At 35.2% G+C, this 16939-nt stretch overlaps 1 protein-coding gene across 1 annotated transcript; it reads left to right on the top strand.

Annotated features, from left to right (window-relative positions):
• The first annotated feature begins 4 nt into the window (after nucleotides 1-4).
• LOC105437371 (cilia- and flagella-associated protein 300-like) lies at nucleotides 5-13348 on the top strand. The gene is made up of 7 exons (XM_011663884.2): nucleotides 5-189; nucleotides 1145-1226; nucleotides 1784-1856; nucleotides 2381-2547; nucleotides 11215-11387; nucleotides 11926-11992; nucleotides 13091-13348. Exons 1-7 carry the CDS (start codon nucleotides 83-85, stop codon nucleotides 13220-13222), a joined length of 801 nt encoding a protein of 266 aa, XP_011662186.2. The 5' UTR covers nucleotides 5-82; the 3' UTR covers nucleotides 13223-13348.
• The last annotated feature ends 3591 nt before the right edge of the window (nucleotides 13349-16939 follow it).

Raw genomic sequence — 16939 nt, 5'->3', positions numbered from 1 at the left:
CCTTGGTTTCGACTGCATTTCTCACATGCACAATCTCAGTCGTTTTCTTTTCCATCTTAATTGTTGCAAGATCAGATAAAGTATGGCTTCTGGAGATGTTCAGAAGGACAAGAAGTTCCATTTCAGGGAACTGGATAAGAACAGTGCATCTCTGAAGAACAATGAGGTGCAAGATTCGCTGATGAAATGGTATGAAAATGTTCGGCTTAGCCTTAGGCCCTCAATTATCAGCATCACTCACATGCACTGCACTGCACTCCTCAGCTAGCAGCTCAGACTCTGCCCGTCATGCCGGGGTCCATGGCCTGCCGCGCGTCGCGGGGCGGCCGAGCCTCGACTTTCAGCGATTTTCAGGAAAATAGTCTACGAGTACGATCTACTGCTTAGTTTTTATAAAAGTTACAGGGCCAGCTAGGGTGGCCCATATAAACCGACTAGCATATTTCCGATAAAGGGGGGGGGGGGGGAATATTTTTAGTTGAAGAATCTTCTTAAAATAAAAGACAGTTAATGTTACCAAATTTGCCAACATTTAATTGAGTCTTTGTCTTTGCCTCATTTCTTGCGAAACAATGTTGAACTTGAATGAACTTGAGAATGAGAGTTGAGTCTTGAAGATATTTTGACATCCATGCAGGCACATACTCCATGGTCTTTGGTATTGCAGGGAATAACAATTATATCATTGACTCAATGTCATTTACAAAAAATGGTATTAAAATCTGAATTTAATTAATTTAGATCTAGATCTAGATTCTAGGCCTGGACACGTTTATCAAGGCCAAGCACGCACCTCTTGACTTTACATTTATGTTGTCTGATCAACTTGCTCATAATAATATTAATAAGCTTCCTTTGTCATTTTTGTGTGATATATAAATGTTAGACAATAGTTATTGAGAACACATATTCATGATGGTTAGTGCTAGATCTATATTTGATAGATACTTTTCGTCAAATACTATAGATTATATTAGTGATGGCTTTATTTATGTTAGTGTCTGCATGGACACACAACCCTCAAATTTTTTTTTTAGATCTAGACTTTTAGATCTAAAATTTGGTTATTGTGCCTTGACTCACATGGTACATGTAGACTATGTATATTTGTTATTTTAGTTATTTTTTTACATTATTTTCGCAGGGGAATGAAAGGTCGGATGTTTGTGCAGTTTTTCAGCTATGACCAACTCTTTCAGGCTTACCAAAAGGATGACTTTATTTTGGTATGTATGTATGTATGTTGATTATCTAACATACAAACAACAAAACTTAGCAAATTAAAACTACAAGAAAAGAAATAAAAATGAAGCAACATTGAACACAGTTTACTGAAATGTTTGTGTTATAGTTACTCAGTGAAAAAAATTGGAATTTCTTCACACTTGAAGTCTTTAATAAGTCCACAGCAATTTCTAGGATTTAATCAGTTCCCCATTTATATGCACATTTCAAAACATTAATACTAATAATAATATTACATACATCTCAGTAAATTAATTGCCCAACATTATTATGGTGTTAGATCATACACTAGTAACCAATAAATACGTACCTATTTGATTTATTTAAAAAAGGTACTTTTAAGGTAGAATAAAACACTTAGATCATAAATTCAAAATGATCCTCCACTTGATAAGAAATTATTGTTTCTTTTTGTTTTAAATAAATCTGAAGTCTCTGTTAAAAATCCTATTAGTGCAAACCTCTATATATCATGCCATAACATTCTATAATGTAAATCTAGTTGAAAATACATTATTTTTTACTGATTTTCTCTCAGGATTTTTTCCAAGACCCTGTTGTCAAGGCAACCTTAGGCATCTTATCAGAAAGTGGGTCATGGGGTCCTCCAGGCAAGTATCATAAATTCATCATCTGGGGGGGGGGGGGGGGGGGGGGGGGGTCATTTATACCCTCCCGTCCACTCCACTGTATAAAATCTATATGCTGTGCATCTGCCAAATGATAATTTAACCATTTTTCAGAAGAAGAAAAAAGGAATGTGCTGATACTCTTTAGCCTACATGTTTCTCAGTGTCCCTACCAATTTTTTGAAATGATATGTCAGATTTATGTAGCCAAGATCTCTTCCTTTTTTTGGGGGGGGGGGGGGGGGAGGGAATCGGTCAAACACTGTTAATCAGTTCCTTTCATTTTTTTTGCTAATCTGGGACCTGTAAGTGTAACACAAAAAAAACAATGATGTGTTCGATTGCTATTTTGCAATGTACTGAGCACTACATTACATGTATGTTCAATTAATTCATCAAACTATCACTCAGTCGATTGTATGATCAAATTTAAAGATTTGTGTTGTGGGGCCCAGGCCTGAAGGTTCTATCTATAATCATGTTTTGTATCCTATTACTATCTAAAGGATTCACTGCTGAAAAAGTTGAGGCTCTTCAGGTGCCTTGTTCCGTGACCTCCATGACCTTCTTTGATCGTCTAGAGAAGGAGGAGCTTGTTAGAGAAGGGGGACGCATCGTCAAGTGCTTCGATGAATTCTATGAGGAATTCACAATATCTGATGAAGTTCGGAAGGTATGTTGGGCTTGCGGATTACTAATGTATTAACATTTCAACAAATTGAAAAGAACAAAAAAACTGGAAAAAAAGACTGGTGAAAGTTTATCAAACTAAATAAGACGATTGATAAGAAATTAAATTAATAAATCAAACCTGTTTATAGCGACCGCCCAATTAGGAAAACACAAACCGTGGTCTTTGTAGACAGATTCATTTAGCACATGTTTCAATTAATGAGAAACCATTTTCATGGGAAACAAAAAACGTGGTCTTTGTAAATAGGTGGTAATTGTAGACAGGTGGTCACTATAAAGCGGGTTTGACTGTATCTGACAAAGATCAGACTCGGTCAAACTGTACATGTACAATGTACAGTACATGTATATCTTGAAAATTTATACTTTAGTAATTTCACATGGGAGGACGGTTGTGATTGTTTATCTATCACCTCGCCAAATTCAGACTTCTGAAAATTCATCACTTCCTTATTGTTTATCTGGTGTTGTATAATATTTCACCAATCTGTTTCTCTATAATTATCTGCTTTCCTTCACACCAGCGTGTGTGTATTCAAGTAAGGCACTTTTCATTGATATACATACAATGTACATATAGGCAATGTTTTATGCAGGGTGATAGCAGTGTTGTAGTGGAATTAAAGAATAATATATTCATTACAAAGTTATACCCTCCCCTTGTAACCTTGTTCAGAAGAATTTTCTTAAAGGGGAAGGGGTAATATATGAACAATCTTTATAATGAATATCTCTAATTCCACTTGGTCTTTTTAGGTGCCCAATGCCATTTTGCGTTGTTGCCCCGCTCCCCCGCTCCCCCGCTCCCCCGCTCCCCAATTTGTAAAATGTACTGCACCTTCCCTTTTGCTTCATTTCAGCGAAGGACTTTTTTCTAACGACTGTTATTTTCTGTATTCTTTTCAACATTTTTATTGGGAGGTCTGTTTGCTCAAAATGCCTCCACCATGAGTATAATGTAAATCCTCCCAGACAATTAATTGATTTAAAAGCAGACTATGCTCCAGGTGCGGGGACAATGAATCTGTTGAAAGCTTGTGATGTAAAGGACCCATTGTCATTTAGCTTAGCTAGACCATTCATCCCTTGACAATAGTGGGGTAGTAAACTTTCTTGTCATGGAGACAATTATAATGGCTTTATAGCTGGAGTACATATCGTTGAATCCTCGGTCACTCTCCACTTTCGGCTAGCAGATTTATGCAGTTGATGAGGTATGAATATATAACGCCTGAGTGGCCAGCTGCAGAACGGATACCAAGATGGCTATACTCCAAGCTAATTAACGGTCATAAAATAATCACAAAGTTTGAGATAAATTACCATGCATCCAAAATATGAGTCAATTAATCACTGTGTAATAACATTATTTAAAAAAAATCTTTAAGAGTACATTTTATCAACATGACAATTTTTATTCATTTATCTGCATGTATATGTATTTAGATAATATTGACACAAACATATACTCTTTCATCAGAGAAGACATAACACACATGATTTGTTTTTTAAAAAGCACTCATGCATTTATTGAAGGTAATACGATACGATAATACGATATCACCTCTTAAAATACGGTTTTTCAACAACATCAAAAAAAGAAAGAAAAAAAAATTGAAAACCCATAAAACACAAGGAATCTCATAAAAGCATGTACATGTACAAGTAATTCCCCCGCAACCCGAACAAAAACTTTGTTTTACAATTTTCTCATTAAATTTTCATGAAAGAGCAAACATTTTACTTGACCGTTCTTACCAGTATAACTTTTTTTCTGAAATTTTGCTGGCCCAGGGCCAATGCGCCAGTGGTAGTGTCAAGTTTTCGTGAAAATCTGATTTTTCTCTCCAAAATCTGATTTTTTTAGGATACTCAGTCTGTTTTTTGGTGTCAAGAGGTTGGCATCTCTGCATCACAACTCACAAGGTATTCCTATTTTGTTACAGATAATTAAGAAACAGAAGTAATCAAAGCCGGCAGTTCTTTTCTTTTTTTCTTCACCTGTACAATGTTTTCACATTTCTCCCCATATAAATAACACATACATATCTAATTATTACAAAATATTACAAATATCTATATAAACATCTAGTTTCGGCATTAACAAATGAAGTTTTCAAATTCTCCTCTTACAGATTAAACACATCGTCACAACTCACAAGGTATATTGCCATTTTGTTACATATAATTAAGAAACAAAAAGTAATCAAAGCCGGCAGTTCTTTTTTTTCTTCACCTGTACAATGTTTAGACATTTCTCCACATACAAATAGCACGTACATGTACATCTTATTAAAAAATATTACAAATATATACATGTATATACTGTAAACGTCTAGTACTCTAGTTTCAGCATGCAAAAAGTTGTCAAAATTCTTTTCTTACAGATATAATACAAATTACATTCAATAATATTACAAATATCTAGTTCCGGTATATAATATTTATAAACATTATAAACATCTACCTGTAGTTTCAGCATGCACAAAGTTTTCAGAGTTCTCCTCCTACAGATATAACACATCTTATATTCAATAAAATTACAAATAACATTAATATTGTCTAGTTTTATTATCTTTACACATCTTTCTTTATTATTCAAATTTTAAAATTCATTATCAATGATAATAACTTTCTCAAACAATATTTCCCTCTGGGGACTAAATTATGTAATGAAATACAGGGTAAATGTATTTGTACGAATTATAATGCATGCTCACAACTGTGACTGCTTGCTTCATAGTTTTAAAATTATTGGTATGTATTCTACTAATTTAGTAAAAACCTGACCCTGGGTCCAAGATCCCGTTTAAGAATAAGAAAAACTTATTGACCTCAGACTATAACTTCCATGCAAATCCCATTTTGGACAAAAGGTTACGGTGACCGGTAAACCCAGCATCAGTTTTGAATTTTTAGTAGAAGGGGAAATAGGAGCAATTGGGTTTGCATCCTGCATGGTATCATTCACATTCATTTATTCCACAAATTATTCAAGCTCATGACAAATATTTATCTGTACATTGATTTGAGAGAAAATTAAATACAGAGCATAATGAACAGATCGAGATCTAGAATGTTCAACAAAGTAATGGAGATATGAAAAGGGCCGGGTCTACTGAGAAGCTTATAGCTTAATTGTACATGTAGACCTCCAGACTTGCTAAATGAACTGTTGTAAATTGTAATGATTTACACATGTAGCTATAAAGCACATCAACAAAAATGATAAAAAATAAAACAACAAACACTGTATACCGGTATATGTACAATTTTACGAAATATACAGATACAGTAGGAAGGACATATATGTACATGTATATGCAATCTGTATGCAGTTTTTGTAATAATTATAAAATGCTTTCAAATGAAATAAGAATATCAAAACATTTCTTATAAAACAAAGATTAATTGTCACACTTATGAAATATAGAAAATTTGCATGTTAAATCAACGATATTGTAATTGTACATCAATAAAAAGTTCAATTTGAGCTATTTTAGGTAATTAGCAAGGACCGTTTTAAAATGTCATGATCATGCAGTCACAAAGGTCAGATTAACTATATTTGATAAAAGACATATTGTGTATTAATTGTGTCCTTGTAAGACAAATAGGAAAATTGTAGATTCATTAAAATATCCATGATATTCTTATAAATTTACAAAAATGAAAATACTTTTTAAATGACATTGCATAATATGCTTGGAACTAGAAACTATACAGTGAGAAGCAGCTAGTATATCAGTATGTTGGATGAACTATAGTAGCTGAGCAAACATGCTTTTTTTACATCTACCCTTAAGTTCTTTTTTTCTTTTTTCTTCTTAATTCTTCTTCTAGCAGAACAAAGATGCAAATCAAATATACACTTATCAATGCATATACAAGTTTTTCGCTTAGTAAAATGCAAACAATTTTAGTTCCATACTTAATGCACATCCATGCTTTCCTGCACATAGTTACAATATTATTGGTCTTATTAGCTGCACCCATATTTTCAGAGTTTTCCCCATGCCATTAAAAAGTGTAATTCAATATGATGGCTTCTGTAAAATACCATACGGTACTCAGGAATTTTGTTAAACTGTTGGTTCATGCATGCATGTACATGTTTTTGTTATTGAACACTTTTTGGCATGTGGCAACTTAGTTTAAAAAAAAAAACAATGTGATAATTCAATGTAGACATACATGTACATATACAGTACATGTATAGAAGCACACTTTTCAAACATAATTTGAAATACGGTAGTGTTTTTGAAATACATGTATAAAGAATACTACTATTTTTTCCTTTGTTTCGTTGGTCTCTTATTTAATTGTTTTTATTGTAAGAGGTGTATAGTATACAGTAAGTTACAGCTAGTATACATGTAGTAAATCTGATTTAAAAAAAACACTAATATTCATTATGTGATGCAGGACAGGGCCCTTACGGCAGCAACAATTGATGGAACTGTCTAAAAAACAAACATTTGCAGCCATAATTTAGAATGCAATAGGCTAGCTACTCAGTATAGGCACTCAAAAAAGAGAAACAAGTAAAAACAAAAACAAAAATATCTGTAAGCTTCATGCATAATACATACATACATTTTTTCTACCTATAGATCCAGAATGTGTTAAAGAAATGAAGAAGCAGAAAGAACTTTGCTTTAAATACAATACTTGCACATATAACCGCATCATCAATCAACCAATTAAAAATCAAGAATTTTCTATCATTTTGAATTTGAGCAAGTCTCCTTGTTTTTCAGAAAATGCACTTAATTTGTATCCTGGTGGTATGTATAGTTCCTGATCCTGTGGCCCTTCGTTGATGCATACTTGCATTTCTTGACTTGTAATTGGTGAGTCCGTTCCTTGGAGATCTTTTGTTATCGACATGTACACATGTAGTTTGCCATCTCTCCACTTTATATCTCTCCACCTTATATCCTATATATATATATATATAGATGTGTAGAAAAAGAAATGAAAATACTAGGTTCCCTCATAATTAAAACAAAATGTCCTTATCTACATGTACATGTACATTTAGGTGCCATGAGAAGGGCCAGATGGTGAGAAAGGTTCATTTACACAAATTCACATGATCGAAGTAAATGGTAGTCCACCAAATTTAGAGCTGCATAATGTTCACAAGATGTACGAGGCACAAATTTGTGTAATTGTTTATAGTTTGTTTTGAACTTTCTATATATGTGCTTTTTGCACCTGTGATGAAATCACTGCACTGTCGCTATGTTTGCGTATCAATTGGTACATTATAATGCACAAATACATGAAGTAATTGGCTCTCTGTTTTATTGACTAAAGCAAATTTGTTACTTACATGTCCAGCTTTATTATTGCCTTGTTTGTACTCGTGGTATAAGTTGGATGTCAACTTCCAGACAAGTACACAGATGCCTGTAAATGCAATCATGATTATCAGAATAATCAATTTTTCTTTCATCATCACAATCATGCTTTCTATGTTGGAAAGGTTATTTAGTATGTTCTCGTACTGTTGATGGACCAAGTCGTCTTTGTTGATTGTAGTCGTGTTTTCTCCCCTTTCCTGAATCGTCTCGTTTTCAGATATTTGGCCGTGGTCAGTTTTAATTTCTATCGACAGCTCATCAGATGTTGTGGTCTCTGCAGGGTTCACATTTGCAAATGCAGTGATGTCACGTAATTTTGGGTCATTAATTATATCAGGAAACCATATTTCACTCGGTGTCTTGTAAATCGTACGATTTGTTCTTACTTCTATATGGAGAAGGCGGTGGTCACCCGACTCAAGATTTCGCAAGAATAGATGAAGTGTTAGATATCCCCAATCATGGCTATAGTCAGCTACTATGTCCCATTTTATGTCCAGTCTATCTTTATATAAGGCACTTGGCTTGTCAATAATGTGTAGTCCTTGGGCAATATCTATATCGATGTTGACAATAAAGAAAATTGATTTGTCCTTCAGCATCTCGCTCAGTGCAGAGATTGGCAGCCTCATTGTCCGATATTCATGAACATCAAATCCACCTCCAGGATTTTTAATTGTTTTGTTGCTCTGCTTGAACATACACTTGTCATCATCCTCTCCATTGCAAGTGGGTGAAAGCTTAACCTCTTTTCTGATGGGGCTACTTCCAGATAGCACAACCATTAACAACACAATTAGGCAAATTACCTTCTTCATTTTTGGTGCTTTCCTCCACGGATGTACGTGTAGTGAACAAGATTGAATGTCTGATCAGTACCTCAATCTCACTCTTTTCACAAGCTGAATAAAAGCTCAGCTTTAATTTGTCGTGACCAAATTTCACACAGGTTTTGGTACTTTCCTTAAATGCTGTACAGTGAACAAGATCGAACGTCTGCATGATCAGTAATACTCCCCTCAATCTTGCTCTTTTCACAAGCCGTGGATTGTGAAGCACAGATTCGTTGTTGCGGGAAACTTGTCTACAGTACACATGTATGCACATACATGTAGATATAACCCGGATATGTAACAGAAAGTGGATTGACCATGCATGACGGGCCCTGATACTTTATGCGTGTACACTGTAATATAAGAGTACCAGCAGAAATCAAAGTACAGTGTATTACCTCTAGGGCTTGCTATTGATACCAATTAAATTGCTTATAAAGTATATACGACTGGCTAATTTACTTTAGAATAAATAAATCACATTTTTGCATTACTAAACGAATAATGAGGGGGGGGGGGGGGAGGGGGCGGACAAAAAATATCCAAGGGTTATTTACAGCTGTATATGGCAATTGAAGCACCGGTACAGTATCATAATACACCAACTATTTGTCCCATGTAAAAATTTGTAGAATGATGCTTTTGTATACTATTATCGAGGTGACAATATGATTTATGCATTTACATTTTTGTTCAGTATATTAGTTCGGTGCTGTCAATTCTGTTAAAGGTACTTTTTCCTGTTTGAAGGCCAAAAAATTGAAAAGGATTCCACTAGCATTTGAAAGATAACGAAATGGCATGAAAATGTCTTTTGTGGGAAAATAACTACCGTTAGTTGTCGAATCGACTTTAGGGATTGCAATCCTTTCAGTAAATAGTCTCAATTTCCAAACCCTTGTATACCCAATGGTGGACGTTTTGTGCTGCGCGAAGATTTAATCAGTTTATTTTTGGCCATAACAAGAAGTTGGTTATTAATGTAGACACATGCTCATGTACCCTTTACAGCTAATTTTATGATGTATGTTATTACCAGGTAAAAAAGGAAGTCAGTCAGTCAGTAATAATCGTGAGCGCCAGGAGGGTCAAATCTGACTGACATGAGCACTATACAAGAACCCACTATTATTATTATTATACTGGGGGGGGGGGGGGGGGGATATGACCCCCTCGTAAGATCTCGGCTTCGACTATGGTTGGCGATATGAAGGTGAAAATTGATGAATAAAGTATGATAAACAACATGACAACAATATTTTTTCAATATTTCGCTTTCGTTTTTGAAATTTTTAAATTTCTTTGTAATATATTTCTTTGTAATATATTCTTTGTAATATATACACCTGTACATGTATAATATGCACATTTTTAGCAAAATTTTCAATACCGGTACATATTTTGCAGTTTTTTGAAAATGAGTTGTTTTATATATTTTTCTATTTAAACTTCACAAAAAAACAAGAATTGTTTGCTCGTATTTTAAAAGTATTTCCTTTGTTTTTTAATGTTTTTCATCATCAACATATCATATTGTTTGACCATTCTAGGGTAGTCAAGGAAACAGAATGCGAGAATGAACACAAACAAAAAAATAATATACATTGTTTTTCAATTTTCTTTGTATTTCATTGTCTCTTTTTTGTACATTTTTACATATTTTAGGTTTTCTTTTGTTGTATGAACCCAAGATACATGTAAGTCTCACTTAGTGGAATATATGAGTGTAAACCTTCTTAACAATGACAAAGCTCAACTGATTTTGAAATGATCATAAATTCATAATTGATTCTTCCATCTACATGTATAGGCTAACACACTGGCAATTAGAGATATTAATGCACATTTTGATTGACATGTGATCAATAATTATAATTTGAAACTCCTACCTTACATGTAGGTCTAAATTGCACAAATTTGCTATTGAAATGTGTGGGAGGCTTGAGAAGAAAAAAAAGCCATGAAACATATGAATCCAGAAATACAAGTGGTTAAGACACAGCACAAACAAATCTGGAGGGGGGGGGGGGGGGAGGCATTATTTATGGACCCCCCTAAGCCTCATCAGAGTTAAAATTGCATGCAAGAATAAATCAGTTAGATTTTGGATATATTAAAGAGGGAAATGGTCATAGAGACATGAACGATGAAAAGAAATCTTATAAAACATATAAACTGCAATTATACTTAATTTTAGAACCATTGGCCCATGCAGAGGCAATATACAAAACCATGCATTTCTGCCTCATGTATTTACTTCTATTTAAAGTGTGACAAAATTCAGTCATTAAAATAGTGGGGTCAAAGGATCATGAGCTTGGCTATATGGATGGAGGCATGTTTTTTATATGAAGTTACTTATTGTTTGTTTTGTTTTATTTACTATTTTCTGAATGATAACAGGTAAGGATTGATGTTGTTTTATCTCTTTTTAACCATTCATAGATGATTCTTCTTGAAGATTCTGATAATTACGAGGTCTACTCCGAGGCCGAGAGGGAGCAGTTTCTCTTCCATCTTTTCGAGCATCTGTGTCTCGGCGGCTCATTATGTCAGTATGAAGATAGCATCACACCGTACTTGGATACCACTAAACTGCTCTACAAAGATCTTGTCAGGTAAACCCTTCAAACTCTTACCTGGATAGCTATCATGTAATGTTTTCATAACAATTATGGCTATTGCTTTAATAAAAAACAAAGAACAACAAAAACATATGCAGATAAAGGTCTGAATGTGTAAAACTACATGGTTTTGCAAGCATCTTGATCCAAGCAAGTATGAGGAAACATGATTCCAAAGGACTGCTTTTTTCTTAACTAAGAGTATACATATTCTTGGCAGATACTGTACATGTTTTCAAGGACTGTGATGAAATATCAAATTAAGTATTTCTGACTCGGATTTAATCGTTACCATTTTCCACCAGTTGCTTTTAAAAAAATTCCTTACCGTAGAGAAAGCTGAATTTTTACTGAACCTGTAAGATTCACCAGTAAGCCAGATACAAATCTGACGTGTAACAAAATGAAATGTTGAGATCGAACATGAAGCTGTCTACAATTCAAATACCGGTATGTTACACGACAGCAAAATGTTCAAATGAATATTTGACTTGATTGATCATGATTTATTTATTTATTTTTAATTCTGCAGTGTCCAGAAAGATGCCTCAACTAAAGAGCTGAGAGTTACATCTCATGTATTCAAGGTCAAGGCGTGGGTAAGTTTAATAACAATCTCAAATTTGTCTTTTGGCTAAATTAATCTATAGGTAGTTAGTACAAGTATTTGACATCATCTGCACAGTGGAGAAAGTTTGAGTCTGACAGATCTATTTACAAACATAAAATTTATTATCAGAAACTGTAGAATCAAGAGAGATTAATATTTTCCATACTTGTTCTTTGTAGTACAGTACGTACACAGCTTTAAACTGTGTATTTTTTGTCTTCAATTTAGACATTTTGATATATGTATGACCACAAAGATGTATGAATATCAAAATATGCATGTTGCATGATGTGTAAAGACTTCGGAAGACTTCTGTAATGGTCATTGACATTTTGATATGGTAAATGTTTACTATTTTGTCCAATATATTAATTGTCTATTTAGAAGACAGTTACAGTCTACGCAATATTACTTTCTTAATAGTAAAGCAGGCTTGGTAATTAAGGGTATTGTAATTTGGGTTTTTATGGACGTCATCAATCAGATTTGATTATTTACGTCTGATGAGGACCAGCCTTTAACGTCATCTGCCGAAAGACGTGACTCAGTCTTGAACCCGAGTCCGCTGAGTCAGTTTGTAGGTCAAGACAGAGAGCTGACTGTACCACAGACATTACCGCTATTAAAACCAACTCACATCTCCCTTAATATTTCAATGAAGTACATGAACGAAAGATGTCTTTCATGTCATAAACAAGTTGTGGCATCACATCCCTAAAAAGGACTGCTGGGGGGTGTTTCACAAAGATCCTAATTCGAACTTAACTCTAAGTTGGACTTAAACATTATGGATAGCTATTTGAAGCCTTAAAATAAAATGTATTCAAAAGCAAAAATTCAAGTATTTTAGACTTTTCATAAATTCCACATCAAGAACATAAAATCTCCCTGATAATAGAAAATATGAATGATTTGAATCAACATTTTATGCCTTTAAACAATAACTTTTACAAACTATTTTCAAAGATGCTAACGGCTTTCCATAATTGTTAAGTCCAACATAGAGATAAGTTCAACTTAAGATCTTTGTGAAACACCCCCTGATTTTCCTACCAATCATTGATTTTGTTTGTTTTTGTCTCCACAGGATAAAGACAGTTACCAGTTTTATCCTTGTGACCAAGACCATCGTCAGACCTTTGCATACTTTATCGTGGATCCTCTAAAAAGACACGTCAGTATTCTGTACCATCGGTTTGGGAGTGGCATCTTTACATAACACTCAACCTACGTTCGATCACCAAACTTTTGAAAGTATGAACTGTGTATTTGGTCATGAATCGTCTATAGAGGGACGTCAGTATGCTCAATCATCGGTTCGGAAGTTGTGTCTTACGTTACACTCAACAAATCATCATCAAACTTTGGAGTACATGTACATATGAAACGTCTGTAGAGGGATGTCCATATTCTCTATCATGGGTTTAGATGTGGCGTCTTTACATAACACTCTACCTACGCTCGCCAAACTTTTGAAAGTATGATCAGTGTACTTGGTCATGAATAGTCTATAGAGGGACGTCAGTATGTTCGGAAGTGGCGTCTTAACATAACACTCAACCTACGTTTGCCAAACTTTTGGAAGTATGAACAGTGTACTTGGTCATGAATGGTCTATAGAGGGATGCCGGTATGCTCGATCATCTGTTCGGAAGTGGCATCTTACATAACACTCAACAAATCATCATCAAACTTTGGAATTTAGTGATGACCATCAGCAGTTGACCGGCTAAAAGAAAAAGGCATATCGGTATTCTTTGCCATCTGACTGAAAGCGATGTATAACACTCAACATGTTTAATATTGTTAAATTTTTTACTACATGTACTTTACTGAGAGTCCTTTTAAAGACGGAGTAAATTCTCCATCATTGGTTTGAAAATGACGTCCTTCTATCACCAATCTCTGGAATATGGGTACTTTACTGTAAATCAAAGAGATGCACCAATATACTTTTGCTGTTATTTTGGAAGTATTGTCCTCATACATGTACAACACGTCAACCTGTCAATGCCAAACCCCCACGCATACTCCATTTTGATTTCTCTTTTAAAGCCCCTCTGCACTAGTTTGGCATGGAAGGATTAGACCTCCCTGCGAGGTCACATCAGCTCTCAATTAACATAAGGAAAAGGGCATCACTGGGCATCAATGGGTACCGCTTAGGCATTGCTGGCTGTATAGAGGGCACAAGTAGCTATAAGTAGTGAAGTGGGGCTTTAATAGAGAATGTACTATTCTCTTACCATCATTTTTGCAGTTGCATCTCTGTTCCAGTTTTATCATTGAGACCAAAATCATTGGCAGACCTGTGCATACTTCATCATGGATCCTCTAAAAAGACATGTCCGTATTCTTTTATCATCGGTTTGGAAGTGGCATCTTTACATGACACTCAAAAGAGGGGACACGCACAAATACTTTTACATCATGAATGTGCATTATTGGGGTTGCCTCCCAAATTGGAGGTGAACTATACTTCTTGTTTCCCATTTTGTTTTTCCCTTGTTATATATTTTTTCAATTCTTAGTCTACATACCGGTATGAACTTGAGATTTTAGGTATTGATAGATAATGCCCCATGAGTGTTTGTAATTTAAATTAAATTTGTGCTTTCATTTTTATCTATATCTATGCACTTCCAACTGTCCTCTTTATGTCACAAATACAGAAAAGTTTAACGAATGGAATGATTACCTCAGGGAGAGACATTGCAAGAAATACATTTTTTTAAAGAGGAAGAGGAGATACATTTATGGAAAATAAATAGAGAGAGAGTACATGGGACAGAAGCAGAGTAGGAAAGATATATAGAGAGAGTTGCATACCGATTGTGAATAAGGGAGATGCAGAGAGAGGGAGAGAAAGTTAAGGAAAGGGGGATGGTAAATCACAGAGAGAAAGAGAACCGACAGAAGACAACATTCCAGATATACCTGGGCCATGTACCGGAGTGTTGGTTCAGTCAGTAGAGCATCCGCCTCACAACCGGGAGGTCGTGGGTTCGAACTCCGGCTGCGTCATACCAAAAAGACGTTAAAAGATGGGAGTTGTTGCTACCTTGTTTGGCGTTCAAGAATAAGGGATATAGCAACGTCGATCTGGCGCTGCTCAGTGGCTGCCGGGCTCACGATTAATTGGGCAAAAAGAATTTCCGTTTCGGTTTAATAAAATCTGGAGTGGACTATTAGGCTATTATTATTATTATTAAAAAAAGTTGGGATAAATCAAAACTTTCTTGCGATTGATATCATTTGCAACTATATACATAAGAGATAGGGGACTGCAAACTTGCGATTGATAAGGGGACTTGAAATTCGGATCAATTGCAACTCTTTATAAGACAGAGCCCTGATTTATAATGAACTCAAAGTCCCAAATAGTACCCTTCATTATCCCACATATACAACAAGAATGAGAGCACAGACTGTAGGATTATACATTTACATATTAACTTCTTTATTATGATACAACAACTGTCATCTTAAAATAACATTACAATTCACATTTGTTCATACTTATCCACTGAACAGATACAGTTGATACAAAAAATAACTAGCTGTTCAAAACATGGGGCATACTGGTAATGAACAGGCGCAGTGATATTTCAGCTTGAAATCTCCTGAAAGACTCTGAGCTGATGGAAAGTTAGACATGGAATTTGAATATAAATTTCCCAGAAAAATCAACTGATTAAATCTCTGTCCGAGAACTTCATGGGGCCGAAATGGTGCTGAAATGCCTGTCATTAATACACAAAAGTTTTGATAATGTCAAATATGAATTTTATGATGACCATCAATATCACTGTCTATTATATATTTAATTTGCGTTCCAGACACAATTTTTCATGCCGCTAGTTGTCGCTAAGCTACCATAAACATATCTTTAGCATCAGGAGACCTTTGGTCTGTCTCCATCAGCCCGGGTTGGTCTAATAGCCCGCTATTTTGTGATTCGGGAAATTAGCCTAAAGTTACGAATTGCAGTTACAATCAGCTCGAAAATCGCGTAGTGCGAGATGGACCCTTCAAAGGTTTTAACACTTTTTACCTGTTTCCAGTGCAAGATTAATCCAAAACCGGTGTTAAAAGGGTTGTCATGAAGCTGATAAAGTCCAGGAATGGGTAATTTTGCAATGCCATTGTGTTGCAAAAAGCAATCCTTTTGTCATTTGGAGCTTTTTTTAAATTTCTTTTTCTGTGTGCAAAATTGTATGTGTGGCAAAGAAGCAACAGTGTACAGAAGCAAAGAAAGCAACGGACAGTTGCAAACTTGCAGACTTTCCAAGTATGGACTTCTGTAGAAACACACCATGACCGGATCATACACTAATGCTATTAAACGGGATAATAATAATAATAATACTTAGTTCTTTTATAGCGCATAACACATACAGGACAGCAGACCGGTTGCATTCTCAGTTGTGTAGAAACATATCCGTGAAGCAGTGTTAGCGTGACACTACGCACAGCACCCAATTTCCAGGCGTCCCGCTAAAGTCTGCTAAGTCCGTTTACATGGATTCATTTAGTGTTTACTTTCCATGTCTATTCCAGGTAGAAAATACCATTATTTTCTGGGACTTTAGAAACATGCTCACAATCGTGTACGTATCCCCTTTTTGAAGCCGAAGGGGCATTAAAGCTCGTCTGCACTAGTTTGGCCAGGAGGGATTAGACCACCCAGCGTGGTCACTGACAGGTGGCTATCTCTTCAACTCAGCTCCAATTAACATAAGAAAAAGAGGATCATGGGGGACCAACGGTCACCGCTTAGGCATTGTTTTCTATATAGAGGGAGCAAGTAGTGCAGTGGGGCTATAACTCTGTGTTAAAGTAGATAAGTTTAACGACCTCTGGCTAAAAACAGAGGATATAATTGAGATATCTTAGGCAATCCGAATGATCTGGTTTAAACACAGAAATCCTCAGC

Source organism: Strongylocentrotus purpuratus, unplaced genomic scaffold (genome assembly GCF_000002235.5).
Source record: "Strongylocentrotus purpuratus isolate Spur 01 unplaced genomic scaffold, Spur_5.0 spur5_scaffold_12, whole genome shotgun sequence".
NCBI classification, from domain to species: Eukaryota; Metazoa; Echinodermata; class Echinoidea; order Camarodonta; family Strongylocentrotidae; genus Strongylocentrotus; species Strongylocentrotus purpuratus.
This window is presented reverse-complemented; position numbering and strand designations above follow the sequence as displayed.

Bases quoted from the DNA above. Each gene is read 5' to 3' on its own strand.
- LOC105437371 (XM_011663884.2), top strand. From the start codon at position 83: ATGGCTTCTGGAGATGTTCAGAAGGACAAGAAGTTCCATTTCAGGGAA. The intron at 1,857-2,380 runs GCAAGTATCATA...TACTATCTAAAG, and splicing joins TGGGTCATGGGGTCCTCCAG to GATTCACTGCTGAAAAAGTT. The intron at 11,993-13,090 runs GTAAGTTTAATA...TTGTCTCCACAG, and splicing joins TATTCAAGGTCAAGGCGTGG to GATAAAGACAGTTACCAGTT.